General features: G+C 39.7%; 1 protein-coding gene across 2 annotated transcripts in view; it reads left to right on the top strand.

Annotated features, from left to right (window-relative positions):
• Nucleotides 1-33: 33 nt before the first annotated feature.
• Nucleotides 34-20,664, top strand: part of araf (A-Raf proto-oncogene, serine/threonine kinase) — a 22,531-nt gene continuing 1,900 nt past the window's right edge. Inside the window, exons 1-16 of one of the 2 annotated variants that reach the window (XM_086075566.1) lie at nt 34-115; nt 1,121-1,328; nt 1,521-1,624; nt 9,460-9,562; nt 9,675-9,832; nt 12,208-12,294; nt 12,401-12,545; nt 13,830-13,857; nt 13,964-14,091; nt 14,196-14,398; nt 14,607-14,783; nt 15,207-15,253; nt 15,526-15,644; nt 15,739-15,870; nt 16,046-16,180; nt 17,188-20,664. The exon at nt 17,188-20,664 is cut by the window's right edge and continues 1,900 nt beyond it. In XM_086075566.1, coding sequence (XP_085931692.1) covers nt 1,221-1,328; nt 1,521-1,624; nt 9,460-9,562; nt 9,675-9,832; nt 12,208-12,294; nt 12,401-12,545; nt 13,830-13,857; nt 13,964-14,091; nt 14,196-14,398; nt 14,607-14,783; nt 15,207-15,253; nt 15,526-15,644; nt 15,739-15,870; nt 16,046-16,180; nt 17,188-17,328 — 1,815 coding nt within the window. In that variant the 5' untranslated portion in view covers nt 34-115; nt 1,121-1,220 and the 3' untranslated portion in view covers nt 17,329-20,664. Of the gene's footprint in view, nt 116-170; nt 307-1,120; nt 1,329-1,520; nt 1,625-9,459; nt 9,563-9,674; nt 9,833-12,207; nt 12,295-12,400; nt 12,546-13,829; nt 13,858-13,963; nt 14,092-14,195; nt 14,399-14,606; nt 14,784-15,206; nt 15,254-15,525; nt 15,645-15,738; nt 15,871-16,045; nt 16,181-17,187 lie in introns of those variants that run through there. The other variant, XM_086075567.1, reaches the window with a different exon arrangement.

The raw sequence follows: 20,664 nt of genomic DNA, 5'->3' as shown, positions 1-20,664 counted from the left end.
AACGCAGCTTCAGGAAGTGGCCAATGAAAATGAGCAATTCAGAGGTTTTCCGCTTTCCCTGAAGTTCTTGACAGATTCGACTTTAGATTGAGAGGGTTCAAGATGGCTGCCACAGGTAAGAGTTTTAATTTATATCTAGATTCTAATTAATATCTGGCGTTGTTAGAATTATATCTTAGCTCTAGAAATAGACGCAACACAGCACAACTATTCCGTGCTATGTTTCGGACGGCGATGTTACGAGTCACTGCTGACGAAGTGGAGAAACGACCAGCAACTGCAGTCAGGAGCGGAGCCGACGCAGTGGTAAAACCCTCGAAGTTCGCTAACGTTTTCAACTGGGCTGGCTACGAATAGCTAAAAAGTAGGCTAGCCACAGGGTAGCTACATAATCTCTAAACACTACGGGCACAGTTTAGCCTGGTAACAACTGCTTTTTCGAGTTAACACTGACTTATGTCAGAATTATATCGTCAGTGTGCTGTTAGTTGCCATTACCTCCTAAACTAGTTGGCCAGGCAGTTTAAAGTCGATTAAGTGGCACAGTGAAGAGAAACATGGCTTCCCACAACTCCAAATGTCACATACAGTCGTAGACAAATCCCACGCTAAGCTAAGAGGCTAACGTTACATAGCATTAGCATCACTCAACTATGACTTCTATAAGTTTGCAGTTTAGACTTTCCGCGTGTATTGGCATTTATCACTCTCTTTGCTTCACACACGGTGACTGTTTTGAGTGTTGTGGCGTATGCGATTTTAATTATGAGTATTAATAATATATCATTGCTGTGGACTTCTCGTGTCTTGTCAAATTACTGTTTGACTAGCACTTCATGCCATCTGTCAAATTCAATATACTGTACACTGCACCATAAGAGGTTCATTCTGATAACCACCCTTGTGTTAAATGCATATTTACTGTTATTCCTACCATGCAAAGTACAGCCCATTAGCGAAGGCAAGCGTCCCTGTTGTTTACATTGTTAGTTATTTGAATTTTGCATTATTTTGCCTTTCTCAAATGCTCATGTTCAACGGCCGATGTTGCTTTTTTGCTCTTTTCAACATGTATACTTATTGCATATCCTCAAAATGAAGCGTGTTAACTTTGTTGCAGGTTGCAAGTAAACAGTTTACTCTTTTGGATCCAACGGCCAATGACACTCTCCTGAGGCTTTGGTGTCAAGTATAGCATCCCCCTCCTGCGTCCTCTCATCATGTCCTCCACCTCCTCCTACTCCTCCTCAGGAGAAACTAGTCCGGAGGATGTGCCACGAGGTGGTGGGACCATCCGAGTCTATCTCCCCAACAAGCAAAGGACTGTGGTGAGACAAGTCCTCAATGCTGCTCTTTATTAAAATCTATCAGTGTTTGTGCATCTATTAAAATTATATTATGGTGGTGATTCTCAGTGAAAAACATGGCTAATATTGCTGGTATGAAGTGCAATTACTCGTACAAAGTTTGACATATTTCTCACTGGTCAGTGTTGTTGAAGAGTCATCTCCTATTCACAGGTGAATGTTCGGCAAGGACAGACGGTGTATGAGAGTCTAGATAAAGCACTTAAAGTGAGAGGCTTAAGCCAAGATTGCTGTGCTGTATTCCGTCTTCTAGAAGGGTAAGCTTGCATTACTGTCTACTTAAGTTTTACTAATATTAGCAAGATCGGATACAAAATGTGTTTGTTTGAAGTAAGTATGCAATTAGTACATTATGTCCCAAGCCAATGGCTGCATTTATCTCAGAGCTGGAAGATACGGCAATACATAGTATATCGCAGAGATGATAGAAAAGTTTCTATTGTGCTGCTTCTCTGTGAACGTTTCTATCGTCATTTTAACCTATTTTAGGCAAATGTTTACATTTCTTTTGCAGGATAATGGCAAATAAGAATGGCAGAAGGCAATTTTAATGCTGGAGAAAAACCTTTACTTACAACAGCAGTACCACACAGCTGCCACCAGGTGGCGTACTGAACCACATTAAATGTAGCAGTTAATGGAAAATTAATAAAATAATGAGGTGGGTGAAGCCGGTGAACACGCATAACAAATACTACTACATTAGGAAATAATTAAACGAACTAAAAGCAACTAACAACAATATTCCAGTAATTATTAGATCAAACAATTGAAACTCGTCTTGCGAAGTCACATGACCAAACCCAGAAAATAGGTGATTGGTTGTTACTTGATCCCTTAGACACTGTGATGTCATTTTCAGTTGACAGCAAGTGGCAAAAAAGCCATCCCCTGAGATGGATAAAAATTGGTGCAATATTTATCAGAATGTTGTGTTGAGAGGAATGGGGACGCATGGAACATGTGACATACCTTTTAATAATTATTTACAAAAAAGGGCACCTCAAGGAACACTTTAAGTTCCAGCATCAACTGGAGCTATCATTATTATCATGCAGTGTGCACACAATAATATTGTGGGGAAAAAAGAAAGAATGAGAAACTATTTTTGCAAAAGTAATTACGCCACAACATTAAAATCTTCTGGTTTTATTTTTCAACAAAAATTTTATGGCAGCTTGCCTGATTTTATGACATTGCGCTTCTTTACGTTATGTAATATTTGGTTTTGAAAATGGAAGGGACTGCAAAATAGCAGTGACTGAAGTTGCATCTTCATCATTCAACAGACAATTGGCTACGTTCACACTGCATCTCAATTCAGATTTTTTTTTTGTTGCCCATATGCGACACATATCTGATTTTTGTCTTGCAGTGTGAACAGTACAATTCAGATTTTTCCAAATCCAATCTGGGCCTCTTTCTTATGTGGATATAAATCGGATATATGCGATGCATCTGCACTGAACACTCATCCGCACGCATTCAATCTATATGTCACCAAAAGCCTGATATGCACTCTGCGCGGGTTTTGGGAGAGTGCTTGGAAGGGAGACTACTGACATTCATCTGTGAATATACAAAGCTGTTTTGAGTAACTGTGTTAACTTTTTGTTTGTCTTTAATTTAATCACGCTTGAAACATGAAGCATAAAGTTGACATTTGTGGCGATAGTGGAAATTCAGCCCTGCAGACGGTTCATCACCAGCAATGACGCAATGTCATCTTCTGTAGACGTCTCAATGAAATGAGGAGATCGAGGACTGTCACCTAATTTCCCCAAAATATTTTTACTAGGGATGCTTCGATCAGGCTTTTATGCTGCCGATACCGATCCACTGTGAGTAAGATCGGCCGATACAGATTCTGATCACATTGATTATCTGTATTTTTTCCCCCCACAATTTATTTATGCTGAGTGAGTGCCATTGGCTATATTATCTGGGGGGGAAAAGGGTTCAACAATTGGGATCTATCCCCCCAAACGACCCCTGCCCCACCCCATACTATTTCATCTGGTATAATTTAATTTGATGTGCACAGTACATTTGTTTTTGAGAATGGTGAGGAGATAAAATTTGTGACAGTTAAGGCGCTTTTCCGACTGAAAAGTAACGCATCCTGAGGGGTGAATAGATCACAGATGACCAGCACTGAGAAAGCAGTAGTGTTAATCTGTTCTTTGAGTTCACAAACCATTGTGCACTTTGATGATTGGTGTGCTACACTCCATAACACAGATTTGCTTATAATTAATAAAATGCCTTTAAAATAAATAAATAAATGGATCGTACTTAAAAAACAAAAAAAAAACAACAACAGTCCAGAGTCACAGGTTTTGCTTCTATGACATAAGGCAGGGGTGTCAAACTCATTTTCACCGAGGGCCACATCAGCATATAATGGCTGTCCTCAAAGGGCCAGATGTAACTTATAAATGTAACTAAATGTAATTGAATGTAATGTAAAATAAATGTAACTACTCCTTAATGTTAAATAATTCATTATTTATTATAACTTATTCAAATGACAATTACAGTTGCATAGAAAACATGTTTGCTTGTTGCGCTAACATAAATCCTTTAAAATTTTGTCAGCTTATGAAAACCCACACAACTCCATTAATAAAGGTTCAAACTGTCCAAGTGAATAAAGAAAAATAACATAAAACTGAGCTGCAAAGAGCATATATGACACATGTAGCATTTTACAAAAAAAGGCTGCACACAGCCTTGCATCAAACTGATGATTTGATGACAACAAATTTTCTGCATACACACATAAGACCTGCAAACATTAAATAATTAAAACAGCAGCTACACATAAATAATATGTAATCAACTAAAAATACCAAAATAAAGGTTGACTCAGTTCACAATTATATCGGTCAAGTTTTTCGGTTAGTCTTTGATGAGGAGATGCTGCCTGTCCTTGAACACACCAAGTGGATTCTCTCTCTACTATCGATTGATCATGTTCTGAAAATGATAAACACAAAACAAAATGCAAGCACAATCAATCATCAAATTGCACACAGTTTAACTGTTCTTCTTCTTGGTTGAATTACATTTTATTATATTTTAATTACGTAAAAAAAAAAAAAAAATGCTTACCTGTGTGTTTTCTGACCAGATGCCTGACACCGTTTTCCCGTTGCCAGTGTGTCAATGTCTGGTTTTAGGTCCTGTGCTGAGGCAGTGCGTAGAACAGCATGGAGGTTGTAATCCGTGAGGCGTGATCTGTGCTTGTTTTTGTTCATATTCATTATGGAAAAAAGCTGGGCGAGATGGTCGGTTATGTCACACAACTGAGCAAAGTCACACAGCCACCTTGGATCTGATAGTTCAGACATGAGTTTTCCTTATACTCTGCATAAAAAGAGCAATGAGCTCAAAAAATCGCTTGAGGACTTTGCTCCTACTCAGCCACCACACTTCTGTATGGTACGGCACATCCCCTTGTTCCGAGCCCATCTCCAGCAAAAACTGCTGGAACGCGCCCGAATGAAGTTCACTGTTTTCATGACTGGTCACAATGTCCTCCATCCCCAGCACCTTCCCACACAAAGCTTCTTGATGGATAATGCAATGATACGTTATCAGAGGCGTGTGACAGTTAATTTTTTGCATTTTCCCCTTCATTAGTCCAATTAAGCCCACTTTCCCTCCACACATTGCCGGTGCACCGTCTGTAGTTAATCCCACCAAGTTTTCCCACTGCAATGCATTTTTACTTACGTACTTCTCCACCGCATCAAAAATGTCCTGTCCCTTCGTGGTCCCATGCATTGCAGCCACATCCAACAGCTCCTCAGTGATAGATAGGTCCGACTTTACGCCTCTAATAAAAATTGATAACTGCGCTGTGTCCGTGTTATCTGTGCTTTCATCAACAGCCAATGAAAAAGTTGTGTAGATGCGTGTCTCCTCGGCCAGCTGTGTTGTAAGATTTCCGGCTAGTTCCTTCGCTCGGTCCGCGAGGTGTTTCTTGATAAACTGACATTTTTAAAAGTCTGTAACTGGTCGGGACACACCTGCTCACAGACCTTCAGCATGCACTGCTTCAAAAACGCTCCCTCTGAAAAATACTTTGAAGCGTGGGCGATTTCTTCAGCCACAATGAAGCTAGCTTTCACTGCGCCCTCGTTTTTGGCTGTGAATTTCGTGAACAAACTCTGCTGCGACCGCAGTTTGCCTTTTAATTATTGGGCAATTTGTTGCTTTTCTTTTGCTTTAGCGTACTTAGCTCCGTGTTTGGTGTCAAAATGTCGACACAGATTGTACTCTTTGATAACCGATACTGCCTCGTAACACAAAATACATACCGGTCTTTCTCCTTGAAGCACAAACAAGTATTCACCTTCCCATCTTTCTTGAAACAGTGTTCCGTCTGCATCAACTTTTCTCTTTCTGGACATTTTAGGATCATTATTTATATCTCAATTCCACTCTTTGGCATGGATGTGGAAACACTGCCGCGGCTACTGTAGTCAAAAGGCATTGTGGGAAATGTCATTTTTGGTCAAAGCACGCTCTTAATTTATTTTTGGGTATTTATTTTTAGACACTCAAAACTTTTAAGCTCTTGCGGGCCACATAAAATGACATGGTGTGGGCCACATCTGTGCCGCGGGCCTTGAGTTTGACACAGGTGACATAAAGGAATCTGAACTTTCATCCATAAAGAAAGACATTAACAAAATGATTGACCACAAGAATGACTGAACACTTTGTTATAGACAGCAGATGAGACAAGATGTCTCACGAGATTGAGTTCACAAGATTTTTGCAAAATGTATCATAAAAAATATAAATTTTCCAGTTTTCAAAATGTTTTCTTATTGAGCAGACTGCAATAAAATTTACGATCTACCTCTAAAGTGCAAATGTAAACATAAACAGCAGAGTCACTTTTGTTACATGGTCATCTTGCAACTGAGATCTTTCCTCTTACTGAATAGTTTTAGGGCTGCAGCTATCAAATATTTTTGTATTCGAATATCCTACTAAATTCTATTGAATATTTGGGTATTCGGACAAACAAAAAGTTTTTGCCTTAAGAACAAAATAAGAATTATAAATTATAAAAACATAAGGAAAAAAAACACATTTTACTTAATGATGAGCGACCAACTGATCTTCATTTTTAGATGATCAACTTTGTTTTTTGTTTTTTTTAACCTAAATTTAATTTAGCAGCACACTATTTTCATCTCTAGAAATTCTCTCCATAGATTTTGGCCTATGAGACAAGGTGACGTCAGAACCACAGTAGCAATTTTGCTTGCTAAATCAGCACTGTTGAGTAAGCCTGGTTTGTTAAAATGTGATCAGCACGGCAAGTGTGCCAGGCTGTCGGCATCAAAGTGCGCAAAGTCATTTACGCCTTTCAAAAGTAATCAAACGACTTACTGCGCTTGCTGCATGCTGTAACAGGTGCCGTATAATACAATGTCAGCGTAATTAAGTAGATTTTTTTTTAGCGTCCGTAATTAATATCAATTGAACTTGATTTTAAGACGATGTTGTATTTCTAACATCAGTGACGAGTCAAGTCATCATTATGCCGTGACAAGCTGCCGGCAACAACTTCAACATAAGAGGGTACCAAAGCACTGATGGCTATATATTATTAGTATAGTAAGATATTGAAGTTGGCTTGCTTACCGTGTGTTACTGGTATGAACAAGTGTTTTCGGTGTATGATAAATGAGCCGGATACACGATGCACAAAAAATGCCTCGTAAGGAAAGAAATAGATCTCTGCTTTGTACAGACGAGAGATCTTGTGGCGTTCTATGAGATCTTGTAATCTTGTCGTCATTGTTCCATCATTACATAGTAGGAATGGGAAAATTAAGCTTCATGAAGCACTTGTGATTTTTTTTTTTAAATCCTCTTGATGGTACTCTTGGTTTGAAGATGCAATGGATCTTTAATCCAATGGATGGCAATTTCTACTAGGGCCCTAACGATATGGATTTTTTTTTTAGGCAGATGCTGATATTTCGCAGGAAAAAAAAGGTTTACCAATTAATCTGTGGATTAATTATTTAAAAAACAAAACAAACAGAACTAATACAATAACTTTTTTGGGAGCTTACGACAAATACATGAATTAAAGATAACATTTGTTTTACAATATTTTGTTCTTCAGTATTTCATCTTAAGACAGAAGATTTTTCAAGTACAAAAACATAAATAAAAAAAAAAGCCATTAAACCTCTGGGAAATGAATGAAAATGAAAATAAATCAATTTATAAATGAGTTCAAAAATACCACTTGTCTTGAATTAGAGGTAGATTATTGTGCAGGTAGAACAACCTAATAAACAACAACTTGTAAACAGGGAATTGCAAGATGAAGGTAACATTGTTCATACAAGCTTTTATTTTTCTATTCTACAACTTTCAAGAACAAAGAAAATATAGACGTATAAAGTGCAAAATATGCATCGTTTAAGTAAATTTCTGCCGCACTCCCTCCTTAATAAAAACGCTTATTAATACACAGTACATGTAATATTTTTGAGCAATTTTCAACAAGAACAAAACCAAAAACTTTCAAGTTAGTGTAGTCTTCCCACACCTAGCTTTGTCCACGTTGTGCCATCTGAAAAAACAACAGTAGTCAAAAGTATGAATTTAAGAAGAGACACATGATGTGCATGGTTATTTGCGTTTTTTAATTGATAAGCAGATGATAAAATTCACGACTTCACTGCGGTACTAGGCTAACTAAGCCGAATCGAGTACGTAAAAGACAAATACTCCGTGGCTTCTACAGTGTTTAATCATCATCGTTATCATGTTAATCGTGCAAACTCCTTTTCACATTACCATTTTATTTCAAGTGTTCTGCTGTATTATACTGTGCAGTTATACTGTACTAAAGTTAAGCCATACCATCAATTATTGCAGCACAACACTTCTGGCTTGGCATGGAGGGGATTTTCCTTCGAGGTCAGCGGACTACAATCAAAGCTAGTAAATGACATTCAGTACTAAAATATAAATGATTACCAGAGAAACTGACCATTAGTCTTGGTTTCAATCAATGCTTGATGTGCAACTTTTCTCAACCTCTTTTTCTTTTACGCTGCTGCTGCAGCAACAGTGGCCAAAGAGGTAGGAGCTGCAGAAGAACTTCCGTGTCAAGGAAAAAGTAATATATTCACCTAACCAATTACGCATTAATTTCTCTCTACAACCATGAGTCCAGCATACTGATGACGAATGAGAACACGCCGCAAAACCAATGGTGGAGACTTGGCCACTCGTGAAATTTTGTGGTAGAACCCTGCCCACTTTGCGAGTGTGCAGTTGAGTTCTGTCATATCACTCTTCTGCACATTACAAGTATCCGACCATGGTGAAAAATGACAACTGACTACACATCCCGGCTAATTGGGTGATTCACTACCTGGACTTCCTGTATTGTGTTCTCAGGCTCCATACAATATGTTGGCCTTTATCCCTTTTTTAAGCCATAAAGAGACCGTGTCAGTCAAGGAAGATGCAGAATGCTACAGATAGAGGGTAGAGGTGAAATAAAGTGGAAAGTGTGGATGTACTATAAGGCGGGGTGCACTCCCATTCATTTGAATTGAATCGCTTGCATACAATTTTAGCTCAAGCTTCACCATTCCATCCACAGGTACATATGAAATTATAAATATGGTTAAACATTTTTGTAAAACACATTTATACTGTACTTGTAATACTGTATTACTGCATTTCTATTGCCTGGCGGACCGCGGTTGTGCTGCACTTGCTTAGCCCGGTCATGTGACACCTGTGTGAAAGCTTCTGTGCATTTAATTGGAGCATATCTGCGACATTTCCATATAGTGCAATTGCGATTCATATTTTCAATCGCCCCAAAACAAGTGGCCTCGACTCTGCCACTCATGAAATGTCGTGGCAGAACCCCACACACCGCGCAAGTGTTCGGTGTTCTCCCGCTTCACTTTTAGTGTGCTGCAGCCCTCATCAAGTCTTTCTTAACTTAACATAATGAATTTTCACCAACATATATATTTTAATTGGGCTTCACAATCATGTTGTTATTGTCTTTTAATTACTCTTCCAGTCGTAAAAGACTGACAGACTGGGACACGGACATTACTCCTTTGGTTGGAGAGGAGTTATTAGTCGAGGTCCTGGATGATATTCCTCTGACCATGCACAACTTTGTAAGTACAGTAATAGACATACGTGATTTCTTTGTTTATACTTTCATGACATTTTTTCCCCCACTAATGTTTATTTGCTGCAGAAATAATAATCTAATTTTAATCTGCACAGGTACGGAAAACTTTCTTCAAGTTGGCTTACTGTGATTTTTGCCACAAATTTTTATTTAATGGCTTCAGGTGTCAGACATGTGGATACAAATTTCACCAGCACTGCAGTAGCAAAGTACCTACTGTTTGCGTGGACATGGACACAGTAAGCAAACAGCGGTGAGTTGATGCACAGTTAAACCATTAATCTATTTATACTATGACACTTTGGTTATTAGTAAAGTTATATTGCAGCATGAGAGTTTGATGGCTCTTTCCAGGTTAGGGCTGGACAATAAATTGAATTAATTATATTTAATTATTCATTAAAAAAATTAAGGTGGGTATAAATATATACACTCTTATCTTCTGGATTATCAAAAGCTGTTTTTCTTAAATTGTGTTACATCCAATTATTATTGTTTGTAATTTTGCACAAGTGGCAGAATGCTGGATGGGTGGGTTACAACAAGACGTGTTTACAATAGTTACTACCTACTTAATTGTGGCATTTAAGCAAGTTATACACACGATATGAATAGCTGCTTTTTTTTTTTGTTGCACTATTGACCATTTGCACGGCCGAAGGAAATGATTGTTGACAGGAAGTGGACGTGACCCGGAGCGACTTGGTGACTTGGCGACTGTTATTTTACAAATGAAAAGTTATTATTGCCCATCGAGCTATGAAATCTACTACTTCAACCGAAGTTCGCCTGTCAGTTGAAGTGGCACATTTAGTCAGGACTCATAGAGCGCGATATTTGCTTAAGTTGGAGATCGCTAGTTTGAAAACAGCCCTTCTGTTTTTACCAAGTCATTCAAATAGCTGATTTTGCCGAAATTCATAGCGCACGACCTATATCATTATGTAGTCAATGCCGGTGTCTAACCGGCTCTCCTCCTTACACCGGAGCTTATTTAAACGCTTGTCTCTGGGACGAGATGCTACGCTCACACCGGGGAACAATATACCTCGTAATGCAAAGGTAAAACTTGTTGATCATGCTAACTGAGTTATTTTGACACATTTCGTTCTGTATTGAAACGCTGTGATGATGTTATGTTGACCAGCATGGGATAAAATCGTAGTGGCAAGCTATGCAGTCATTTCCTGAATATGATATCGGCCGGCTCCAGAGTGGAAAAACTCCAAGCACAAAGACGAAATCCCCCATTATTAAACAGTCAAATGCACTTCATAGTTTTGAAGAAGGTACATAGTAAAACTAAGATGTGTGTACGTGCAGTTGGAGTGGACGCTAACTATCTGGCTGCTTAATGTGAATTGAAACGCGTAATTCGACACCTCTGTTATTAGAGTGTACGTTTACTAGTAAAATGTATGAACTTTTATCTACTAACCTCGCAAAAAATGATCGCTGCAAATCCGTGAATACCAGTCCTTTCTGTTGATTGCTGCTATCCATCTATGTCTTTTGTCTTCATTAGTGGGTATGCGATTAAAAAAAGCAATATTTGGTTTACTCCCTTGTCTATCTGTACAACCGATCACACAGCAGCATATGACCATTTTATGAGATAATTGATTAGATGAAGGACTTAACACTGTACGAGATTCAATGGTTACAATACAGACAAGTGGTTCTTTTGCCGCCCAGCGTCCCGGAGGGGGCGTGCCCATGAGGGTGGTGACGTCACGTGCAAAAGGTCAATACCATACATTAAGCTCAGCGCACACGAGGCGCCATTGGTGCTCAGTCACCATCCGCACTCTGTATTTCGCTAGCTGCATCTCATGTGCAAGAGCATTTTTTGAGTACCGATCGCACTGCACCATTGGCGCTGAGTATCAAACATGTTTGATCATTTCGGCGCTAAGGCACCATCAGCTCTACGTATGCCTGGCTCAAGCGCCACCGGGGTGTGCTGCTATTATCCACGGCGCATGTGCTCTTCATACACCAAACATAGCCACGCCCTCTGAGTACATTTTGCAAGCTCTAATGTAGGACTTAAACCATATTTCACAAGAAGCAGCCCTCAGTCATCGTCTTTTCTGGCATAGTAGCAAAACATACAGCAATATCTCTTTGGCCTGGAGGTCGCCATCGTGAATGGTCACATGATCCCAAACATGTGATCAACGCAACTTTAAGGAGCTATGCCGACGGCGCCCTAGTACACGCAGAACAGCTTAGAAGCCATCTGCGCTGGAAGCCAATGGCGCAGCGCCCATGGTGTGCACCAGGCTTTACTGTTGTTTGAACATTTTGCACAGGATTTATTTTTGAATAAATGAAACCTTTAAATAAGTGTTTGTTGTGTTTATTCAATTAAAATTTATTTAAAATCATAATTGTCCATAATGACTGAGGGGAAAAAAATCAACATTTCATTTTTTGTCCATATCGCCGAGCTGAAACCAGAAGTTTACATACACAATAAAAAAGACTCATTGGATTTTTTTCCCTCACTGTCTGACATGAAATGATAATAGTTCAGTCATAACACGTTAAACGAGTCCACCCGTTTAATGTTTTTGTCTCTTGTCTCATCCTTTTCTACTTGTGTTTGGCCGGTTGTGATTCAAGTCCCTGCACAGATGAGTATCCTCAGATACTATTGCCAGAAAATTCCCCATCACAGAGTAACATAGCCTTAACGCCAGAGCCTGCTGGGTAAGCTTGCAGACCAAACAATTTTTAAGCATGTTCAAAAAAAGATTCACCTTTTTAAAACAGATATTTAAATACACTGTGTGACTTTTTGCATGTCCTCTGTCAGGCAGGACCTCCTGTCCCCAACATCAGCCTTTCCCTTCCCCATCCCCAGTGGAGATGGCCAGTCTCTACAAAGGCATCGCTCCACCTCGACACCCAATGTTCATATGGTCAGCACAGTGAGCCCTGCTGTTGCCAGCATTATAGAGGCAAGTCTCAGCTGCCCTTTGCATGGTTTTCTCTGGTTGTACAATTTTGAAATCCTGCAAATACACTCTCTAGTCCGGTGATAAACAACTGGCAACTAACTGGGCATGTGGCCCGCAACCACACAATGAATGGCCCCTCAATTGACTTTCGAATTCTAAGTTGTAAAAATACTATTCGTCATTGGATGGCGACATCACATTGTAGCGTGCCTGCTACTCAATAGACCCCTTTCCTGTTTGTAAACAAAGATGTCGTGCGATCTAATGATTGGCTCAGTACATTGTGACAGCTGAGCAGTTTTGCCCTTTGGAGAAAAGGCAAATTAGCAGAGTTGGGCAAAACCATCAGTACAACAGCCCGTCATTGATGGATGCCCACTTTTCCGTGAGGCATTTTTGGCAACTGCTTTATGACTCAAAGCCTCGTAAAAATACACGGACTGAGCACCTAAAATTAGGTTTACGTCCATCGATCGGAGTCAGTACAGACTACTTCTCACTCCGTCTATTTTTACGAGGCTTTGTGTCATAAAGCGCTTGCCAAAAATGCGAAAGCACTCGCTGAAAGGTGGGCATCTGTCAATAATTAGGGATGTAACGATATCCAAACATCACAATACGATATTATCACGATATGAAGGTCACAATACAATAATTATCACGATATTGTGGGGATGTTGGCGATACCAAAAAGGTCATGATATTGTAAATAAAATGAGCTCATAAAAAAAATTGCTTTTGTACATCACAGCAATGCATATAAACACATACAATCTCTAATAACACTTAATATTGAGGCGCTTACTTGCTAATATAAGCACACATTGAGTTCCTACACATATTGACTCTGTTTACAAGCATATTATGTTCCCCTTCATCTAACCATTAGCGTGGATTTTAAACACAGAAGGGCCAAAACATGCCTTGTGAAAATTAAACTGCAGTAAAAAAAAACTAGCCACCAGAGAGTGCTAGAACTGCACAAATGGAAATCAACCCGACTTTTTTAACAGATGTGCCGCTTAATATGGTGGCATGACGCCGATGATATATTGTGGCAGTTCTGGTATCGCGATATCACGATATTCCCGTTATTATTACATCCCTATCAATGATAGGCCGTTGTATTGAGTGTTTTGCCCTCCTCTGCAAATTACACTACAATAATTGTGACCACAATGAAAATGCCTTGTATAGAGGCTCCGCATTTGTAGTCTAAATTCTGTCAGTAAAATTACTTTAAATACATTTAATGATTTTTTTCTCCCCCTTCAACCTTTTTAGGAAGCAGTGAAATATAACAACACAATAGGTATGCTTTTTTTAAATTAATTATAATTAATAGTAATTTTAGGTCTGCCATTTATTTAGCCTGTGTTAGACTCGAACACTTAATACACTGCCTTTAATATCTGCAGGTCCTGAGCCATCCCCAAAGCCATCCACCAGCCCACCTTCTTTAGGCTCTCCAGGGAGAAAACCACCGAAGTCTCCGTCAGAGCACAAAGAACGAAAGCCCTCCTCCTCAGATGACAAAAAGAAAGTAGTACGTGATGTTTTGCAGTATTCTTTGTCACTGGATATTTTCAGAGACATAAGTGTTAAATCTTTTTAGTTATTTGGCAAATTAGATGTTTGTTTGTTTTTTAGCACCGAGGGGGCTACAGGGACTCAAGTTACTACTGGGAGGTTCACTCGCGCGAAGTCACCATCCAGAAGAGAATAGGAGCTGGCTCCTTTGGAACTGTATTCAAGGGCAAGTGGCATGGGGATGTAGCGATCAAGATCCTTAAAGTCACGGAGCCAACGCCTGAACAGTTACAGGCATTTAAAAATGAAATGCAGGTCTTGCGGTAAGTTGTTTCGTTGTGTAGTTAAACTCATGTTTCAAGCAGCACCTGAAGTTCTGCTTTTTTATTACTTTGACGTAGTGATGAATGAGTTTGGAACCAACCTAAAAAAAACACAATGGTGGGTGTACCCTGAGGCAATAACAAAATGGTTGATGGGAAATTTTCTTTTTTTTTGTGTGTGTAAAATTTGATTTCTCCATCTCTTCAGGAAAACCCGCCATGTCAACATCCTGTTGTTCATGGGATACATGACTAAGCCCAATTTTGCCATAATCACACAGTGGTGTGAAGGCAGCAGCCTGTACCGCCATCTGCATGTCTCTGAAACCAAATTTGACACTATGAGGCGGATTGATGTGGCCAGACAGACAGCACAGGGCATGGAGTAAGACTTTTCCACATCATCAATGCTTTTTAGTTAATATTGATGTTTTTTGTTGTTGTTGTTTTTTTTGGGGGGGGGGGGGGGGGGTTCAATTAAACCACTCCATGAAGCAAAATCTGCTGTAACAGACTCCTTCCTACTTGCGGTGTCTTACAGGAAGTCGCGCACATAAATGTTACTACATCAGAGCCCTCAGGAATAAGGGGGGGCGGGGGGGGGGGGGTATACAGTATAGCTATAATAGATATATATGTATACGTATACACATTCATAATAACTTCGATTGCCTGTTAAATGCAGGAAAAATCTGTTTCAAGTTGACTCTGAAAATTGCTTTCTAAAATTGCACTTGTGCAGCAAATTGTTATTTTTGTCATGAATATCTATTCCATGTAATAATTAAGCATACGTTTTCCCTTTCAGTTATCTTCATGCAAAGAACATAATTCATCGTGACTTGAAGTCAAACAGTATCCTTTTCTTTTGTAGTAGTAGTTTGTAGTCAACCAGAAACCATACTGATAATGTCGATTGTGGTTCCAGTTGTCCCATGTCATGTGACCACAGACTTAATTTGGAACTGTTATGCCAACAACCTCAATTGCACTTTGTTCATTTGGCATAAAGTTAAAAACAATCTTATATAAAATAACTAATTGACCCACACAGCTTTGCTGTTCATCTGGCACAGTCAATGAAACCCTCTTTGTCCGTAGCAGTTTTTCCTGAGATTGTTTTCTAGATATTTTCCTCCATGAAGGTTGGACTGTTAAGATAGGGGACTTTGGCCTTGCAACAGTGAAATCACGATGGAGCGGCTCTCAGCAGGTTGAACAGCCCAGTGGATCAATTCTTTGGATGGTAATTTTGTTTTAAGGTCATTCCATAAATATTTAATCACAGAAATTACCCATGGACAACATCACACTTTTGTTTCTGTTCTATGTGTTTGGAGGCACCTGAGGTGATCCGAATGCAGGACAGCAACCCGTACACATTTCAGTCTGACGTATATGGCTATGGCGTTGTGCTGTTTGAGCTGATGTCAGGGACTCTACCGTACTCCAATATCAACAACAGAGATCAGGTTGAATAACACTTTATTTGAAAACGCTTCAAAATGTTTTGAGCCAAATTGTAATGAACCGTGTATTTGTTACCTTTGCTGAGACAAAGACTTTCGTCTTGTTCAGTTTGTGTCTATTCAGAACCCTAGGATTCCAATAATGGTGTAATGATGATGATTTTTTCTTTCTTTCCAGATAATCTTTATGGTGGGACGTGGTTACTTGTCCCCGGACCTAAGTAAGCTCTACAGTACCTCGCCCAAGTCAATGAAAAGGCTGATCATTGACTGCCTGAAGTTCAAACGGGATGAGAGGCTCTTGTTCCCACAGGTAACAAGTCTGTGCTTTTCACTTCAAAATGTTCTGCTCAAAAGTAATAATGCCTCAACATATACATACACATACATATACATACATAACATATACAAGTATATGGATTGAGTGGATTGAGTGTTCTCTGCAATTCCAGTGCTCGCCACTGTGTCGTGCGCATGTTCCAAGCAGGTCTTCTATTTAAGCAGTAGGGATGTAATGATAACGGCAATACAATATCTTGATATTAAAATTGCCACTATATCATCGTATTGTTGTTGTAATGTCACAATATTAAAAGAAGCACACCTGTTAAAAAGGCAAGGTTGTATTCCATTTGTACAGTTCTAGCTCCCTCTGGTGGTTAGTTTATTAGTGTAGTTTAATTGTAATTTGTTTTGGCCACTGCGGTGGTTATTGCTCCCATAAATCAGTCACACCAGCAAGTATTTTTCAACATCTCCATCAAAAAACATCACTTTTCGCCCGCTTCAGCCAAACACAGCATTGTGAGCTACACAGACCATGATACTTTGTGCTGATGAGCCATTAGGAGCACATGACATTACATGGCCAAGACTATTTCTTTGTCAATATCAGCGTATTGTCCAAAAACACAATATTGTGCTTTTTTCCGTCATGTGACCTTTTTTTGTGATAATTATCGTATTGAGGTTCATATCGAGATATTTATTGTATCGTGACATTGGATATTGTTACATCCCTATTAAGCAGTAGCTTAATGTAACTGTGTGACCATCGGATTGATGGTGTGTCCCGACTGAGTAGCACCTAATAACTACTTCTGGATGTAAAACACATATCTAGGGAATTTTAAGAATTCTGAGAAAAAAATATTATACTTTAATGTGTTAATAGTCATGTTAATCATATTTGCCTTTTGTCGTTTACAGTCTTGCCAAAGCGAGAAGCTTATTGTTGCCAAATATAATTGTTCTTAACCTGGTAATATCATTTTCATACATTATGTTGCTAATTATTATTATTTTCTTCTCGCTTATCAGATCCTGGTGGCCATTGAACAGGTACAGGACTTGCTGCCCAAAATTGAGCGCAGTCGTTCTGAGCCTTCTCTCCATCGGGCCGTCCATGCTGAGGACTTGAACCCTCTCCTGTTCCACACCACCAGGCTGATGCCCCTCTAAGATTCCAACAGCACTAGGTGGAAAGGGTGTATCCCTTTCTAAAACCACAGCATTCCAGTGCCTCCGAGAGGCTTCAGCTGCTTCTGTTGCAGAACTTAATCACCAACCTTTCAGAGCTTCGGAGCTCCAGCACTCAATAACACACTGCAGGAATAATCTTTATAGGTCTTTAATTTAGTTTTTAATTCTTGACTCCAATGACGAAGACCTGCTCCTTCAGGGAGGCAATTCTTTAGCTTTTTCATCAGAACTTTGTCATCTTTGTTTGAGAGTATCTTTCAAATGGGCATTAGATACTCTTAACTTATTGGAGGTGTCCATTGTTTTATGGAAAACAAACACCGCAGCATTGTCTCATAATGTACATGCTCAGATCTGGCAAAGATCACTGTGATCATAACCCAAGAATTCACATCTCATCAAAATAGGTCAAAATATAGCCCTTTTGCTTTTACTCTACAGCAGTGCTTCTCAATTATTTTTTGTTACGCCACCCCCCTAGGAAGAAGTGAAATAGTCGGCAACTCTCAATGCGATTATAAATACTTATCTATAAAATTGTTATAAGTACACATCTGCAGAGAACTAATATTTCTTGCACAAACTCTGACAACGAGGACACTACTGCCACCTACTGTAGTGGATGTGCAATTACACTATCTTAGTACGGCCCAAAAAAATCATGTTCATGTCACATGTGCCACCAGCATCACGCCGCTCCCCACTATTTGAGAAGGATTGCTCTACAGTAAACCTCCATAACTCAATTTCTGTAGTTATTTTACAATGAAAACATTCACATTTGACAGCATATTACATGCAATTTATTGACTTATAACCCCAAACCAACGCACACTGACAGATGAAGACAAGCCTTAAACTAAAACCTAGAGTGATTAAAAATGTGGGCACTATGCAGACTTTTAAAATGCCTCCACAGATACTGTTTAGTAGCCTGGGCAACAATATTGCGATAAATGTTGCATAAGTTAAATCTTGTTAAGGGGTAACAAATAAGTACTGCTCAAACCGTCAAGTATACATTGATACATCCATCCATCATTCTATTATCTGCTGCTTATCCGGGGTCGGGTCGCGGCAGCAGCTTTAGGAGGGAAGCCCAGACTTTCCTCTCACTTCAACCATCTCCTCCAGCGGGATCCTAAGGCGTTCTCTCTCCAGCGTGTCCTGGGTCGTCCCCGTGGCCTCCCGCCAGTGGGACATGCCTGGAACACCTCACCAGGGAGGTCCAGGAGGCATCCGAACCAGATGAAGATAGTCATTGATAAATGATACCGTACTTAACTGAATGTTCACATGACTTGTAACAGTAAATCAAACAAACTGGCATTGATGTAAAATCCTTAAGAACTCACTGGGAAGGGGGATTTTCTGCTTACTCAATTGGTATTTCTTTTTCAAAAAGAAATGTGCTTGAAAATTTGACATATTTGGAAGCAATAACTGGAGAGAAAGTGAGTGTATAGGTACAGTTTTACAAAATGTTCCTCGAAGATTGTGGGGGTTTAAGTGAAGTATTGAAATCCACAGAAAGTACTTGTGAAACCCCTTCCCATTTGATCGATATTTGACCCTCATTGTCCATCCTTGCTCTTCCCAACCAACCAACCCAGGATGTTTGTTAGTTGTGATGCTCGTGTCTTTTTGTAAAACCTCACGGTCGGTGTTGTCTGTGCTCCCTTTAAGCATGAAGTGCTCATGGCTGACAAATAATGGCTGTGTGTGTGAGTATATTTTGTCTCTTGCACAATGCCAGGAGCTGCTTCTCCTTTCCGCCTAACATCTGCCACTTGCGGGCATTACCTTCATTTTCAGACTGTACGTTGCTTGAAGTGCAAGTCGTACCAGTCAAAAAGTATAACTTGCATTTTTGTGGGAAATTTAACAAAAACAGACTAAGAACAGTAGAGCTCGGACTCGCCCCCAAAAGTCCCGTTCTCTAATCATGGATGCATTCGGAAATAGGCTTTTAAAGGACATGATTATTTTTTTTACTGTGGGATGGAACGGGATTTTATTCTGTGGGGGTGGGATGAGAGTGAAAATCTTCTCCCGTGTCACCCTTTATTCAGAGTGTCCCAAAAAAGAGTGCCGGAGCCCAGTGCAACAAGCAGTTCAACTTTAAGCCCAAGCTGCTGTTTGCTTTATAACATAGGCACACTCGGAGTGTTGCGAGAGCGAATTTCCGAATGAATCCCGTATGGATTTTCGGTTGCATTTGAGACTTCCACTCTTAACTATGGAAGAGTTTTTCTTTTTAGTCTAAAATAAACCTTAACTAGAATCCTGGTCGGTTGTTGTTCTTTTGCTGCTGTGAATAAGTCCTTGTTGTGGCGGATGCTGCAGAGTTACGCTACCGATTAGTTGCAATGATTACAGTTCTTCATTATGTAAATTGCCTGCTTCCATTTTTTCTACTTTTTTTTGGCGGTTGGCATGCACTTTTGGTGCACTATAGCTACCTTCTTTCGCATGCTATAAAGAAGGTTGCCACCTGGGGTAATGCATGACTACTTCTACTACTTTATACATTTCTTAATCTTCTTCTGTCTTTTGTCAGTTGGCAAATGGTTTTGGAGCATTACCGCTGGCGGAAGTAGTGCACAGAAAGTCAATACGGTTAGGGAATGGGGATTTTGGGTGCCAATCTGAGCTCTAATCTTAATATATACAAGTTGCACCGAGTGTGTCGCAGGACCAGCTGAACTCTGGCTATAGTCCAAAAAATACGGACGGCCCAATGCTTTCAAGTTAGTTTTCTTCTTTTAACTTATCTAAATCATTATTTGCTCACACAGATTGAACTTCAGATGTTAATTTGGCCTAACCATCATATAGTTAAGCTTGATTGTTAGTTACTTGAATCGATAACCTTGTTAAAATCGGTTTTGGCTTCAATAGCAGACATTTATACTTAAAGGGGTTTTCATTCATTTTCTGTACCATTTGTCCTGTGCACAGCAACAGAGAAGCTGGGGCCTATGTAAGCCTATTTGGGGTGACAGGCGGCCTACATACACTTTGGGGTGAGGGAGTGTCATATGCAGCAAAATCACAGTGACAATGGAAATGGATTTAAGAGGTTATTAGGCATTTTTAGATAATTTAAGTTTACTTTATGGCCGCCCTTTCACATTGTGTGCTATGACATGCCCCCACTCCTCCCGATGTGTCCTGGAACACCCTCTCGACACCCCCCTCCGCCCCTCCCACATTGCTCTTGATGCTGTTTTAACCTCAGATTATTCTCCTGTTTGTGAGCATGGCAAACTAGCAAGCCTGTTTGATTTGTGTTGTCGGAGCAATACTAATAGC

Source organism: Leptonotus elevatus, chromosome 5 (genome assembly GCF_054856555.1).
Source record: "Leptonotus elevatus isolate MCC_2025b chromosome 5, RoL_Lele_1.0, whole genome shotgun sequence".
Lineage (NCBI taxonomy): Eukaryota > Metazoa > Chordata > Actinopteri > Syngnathiformes > Syngnathidae > Leptonotus > Leptonotus elevatus.
Note: the sequence above shows the minus strand (reverse complement) of the source record. Positions and strands in the feature narration are given on the sequence as shown.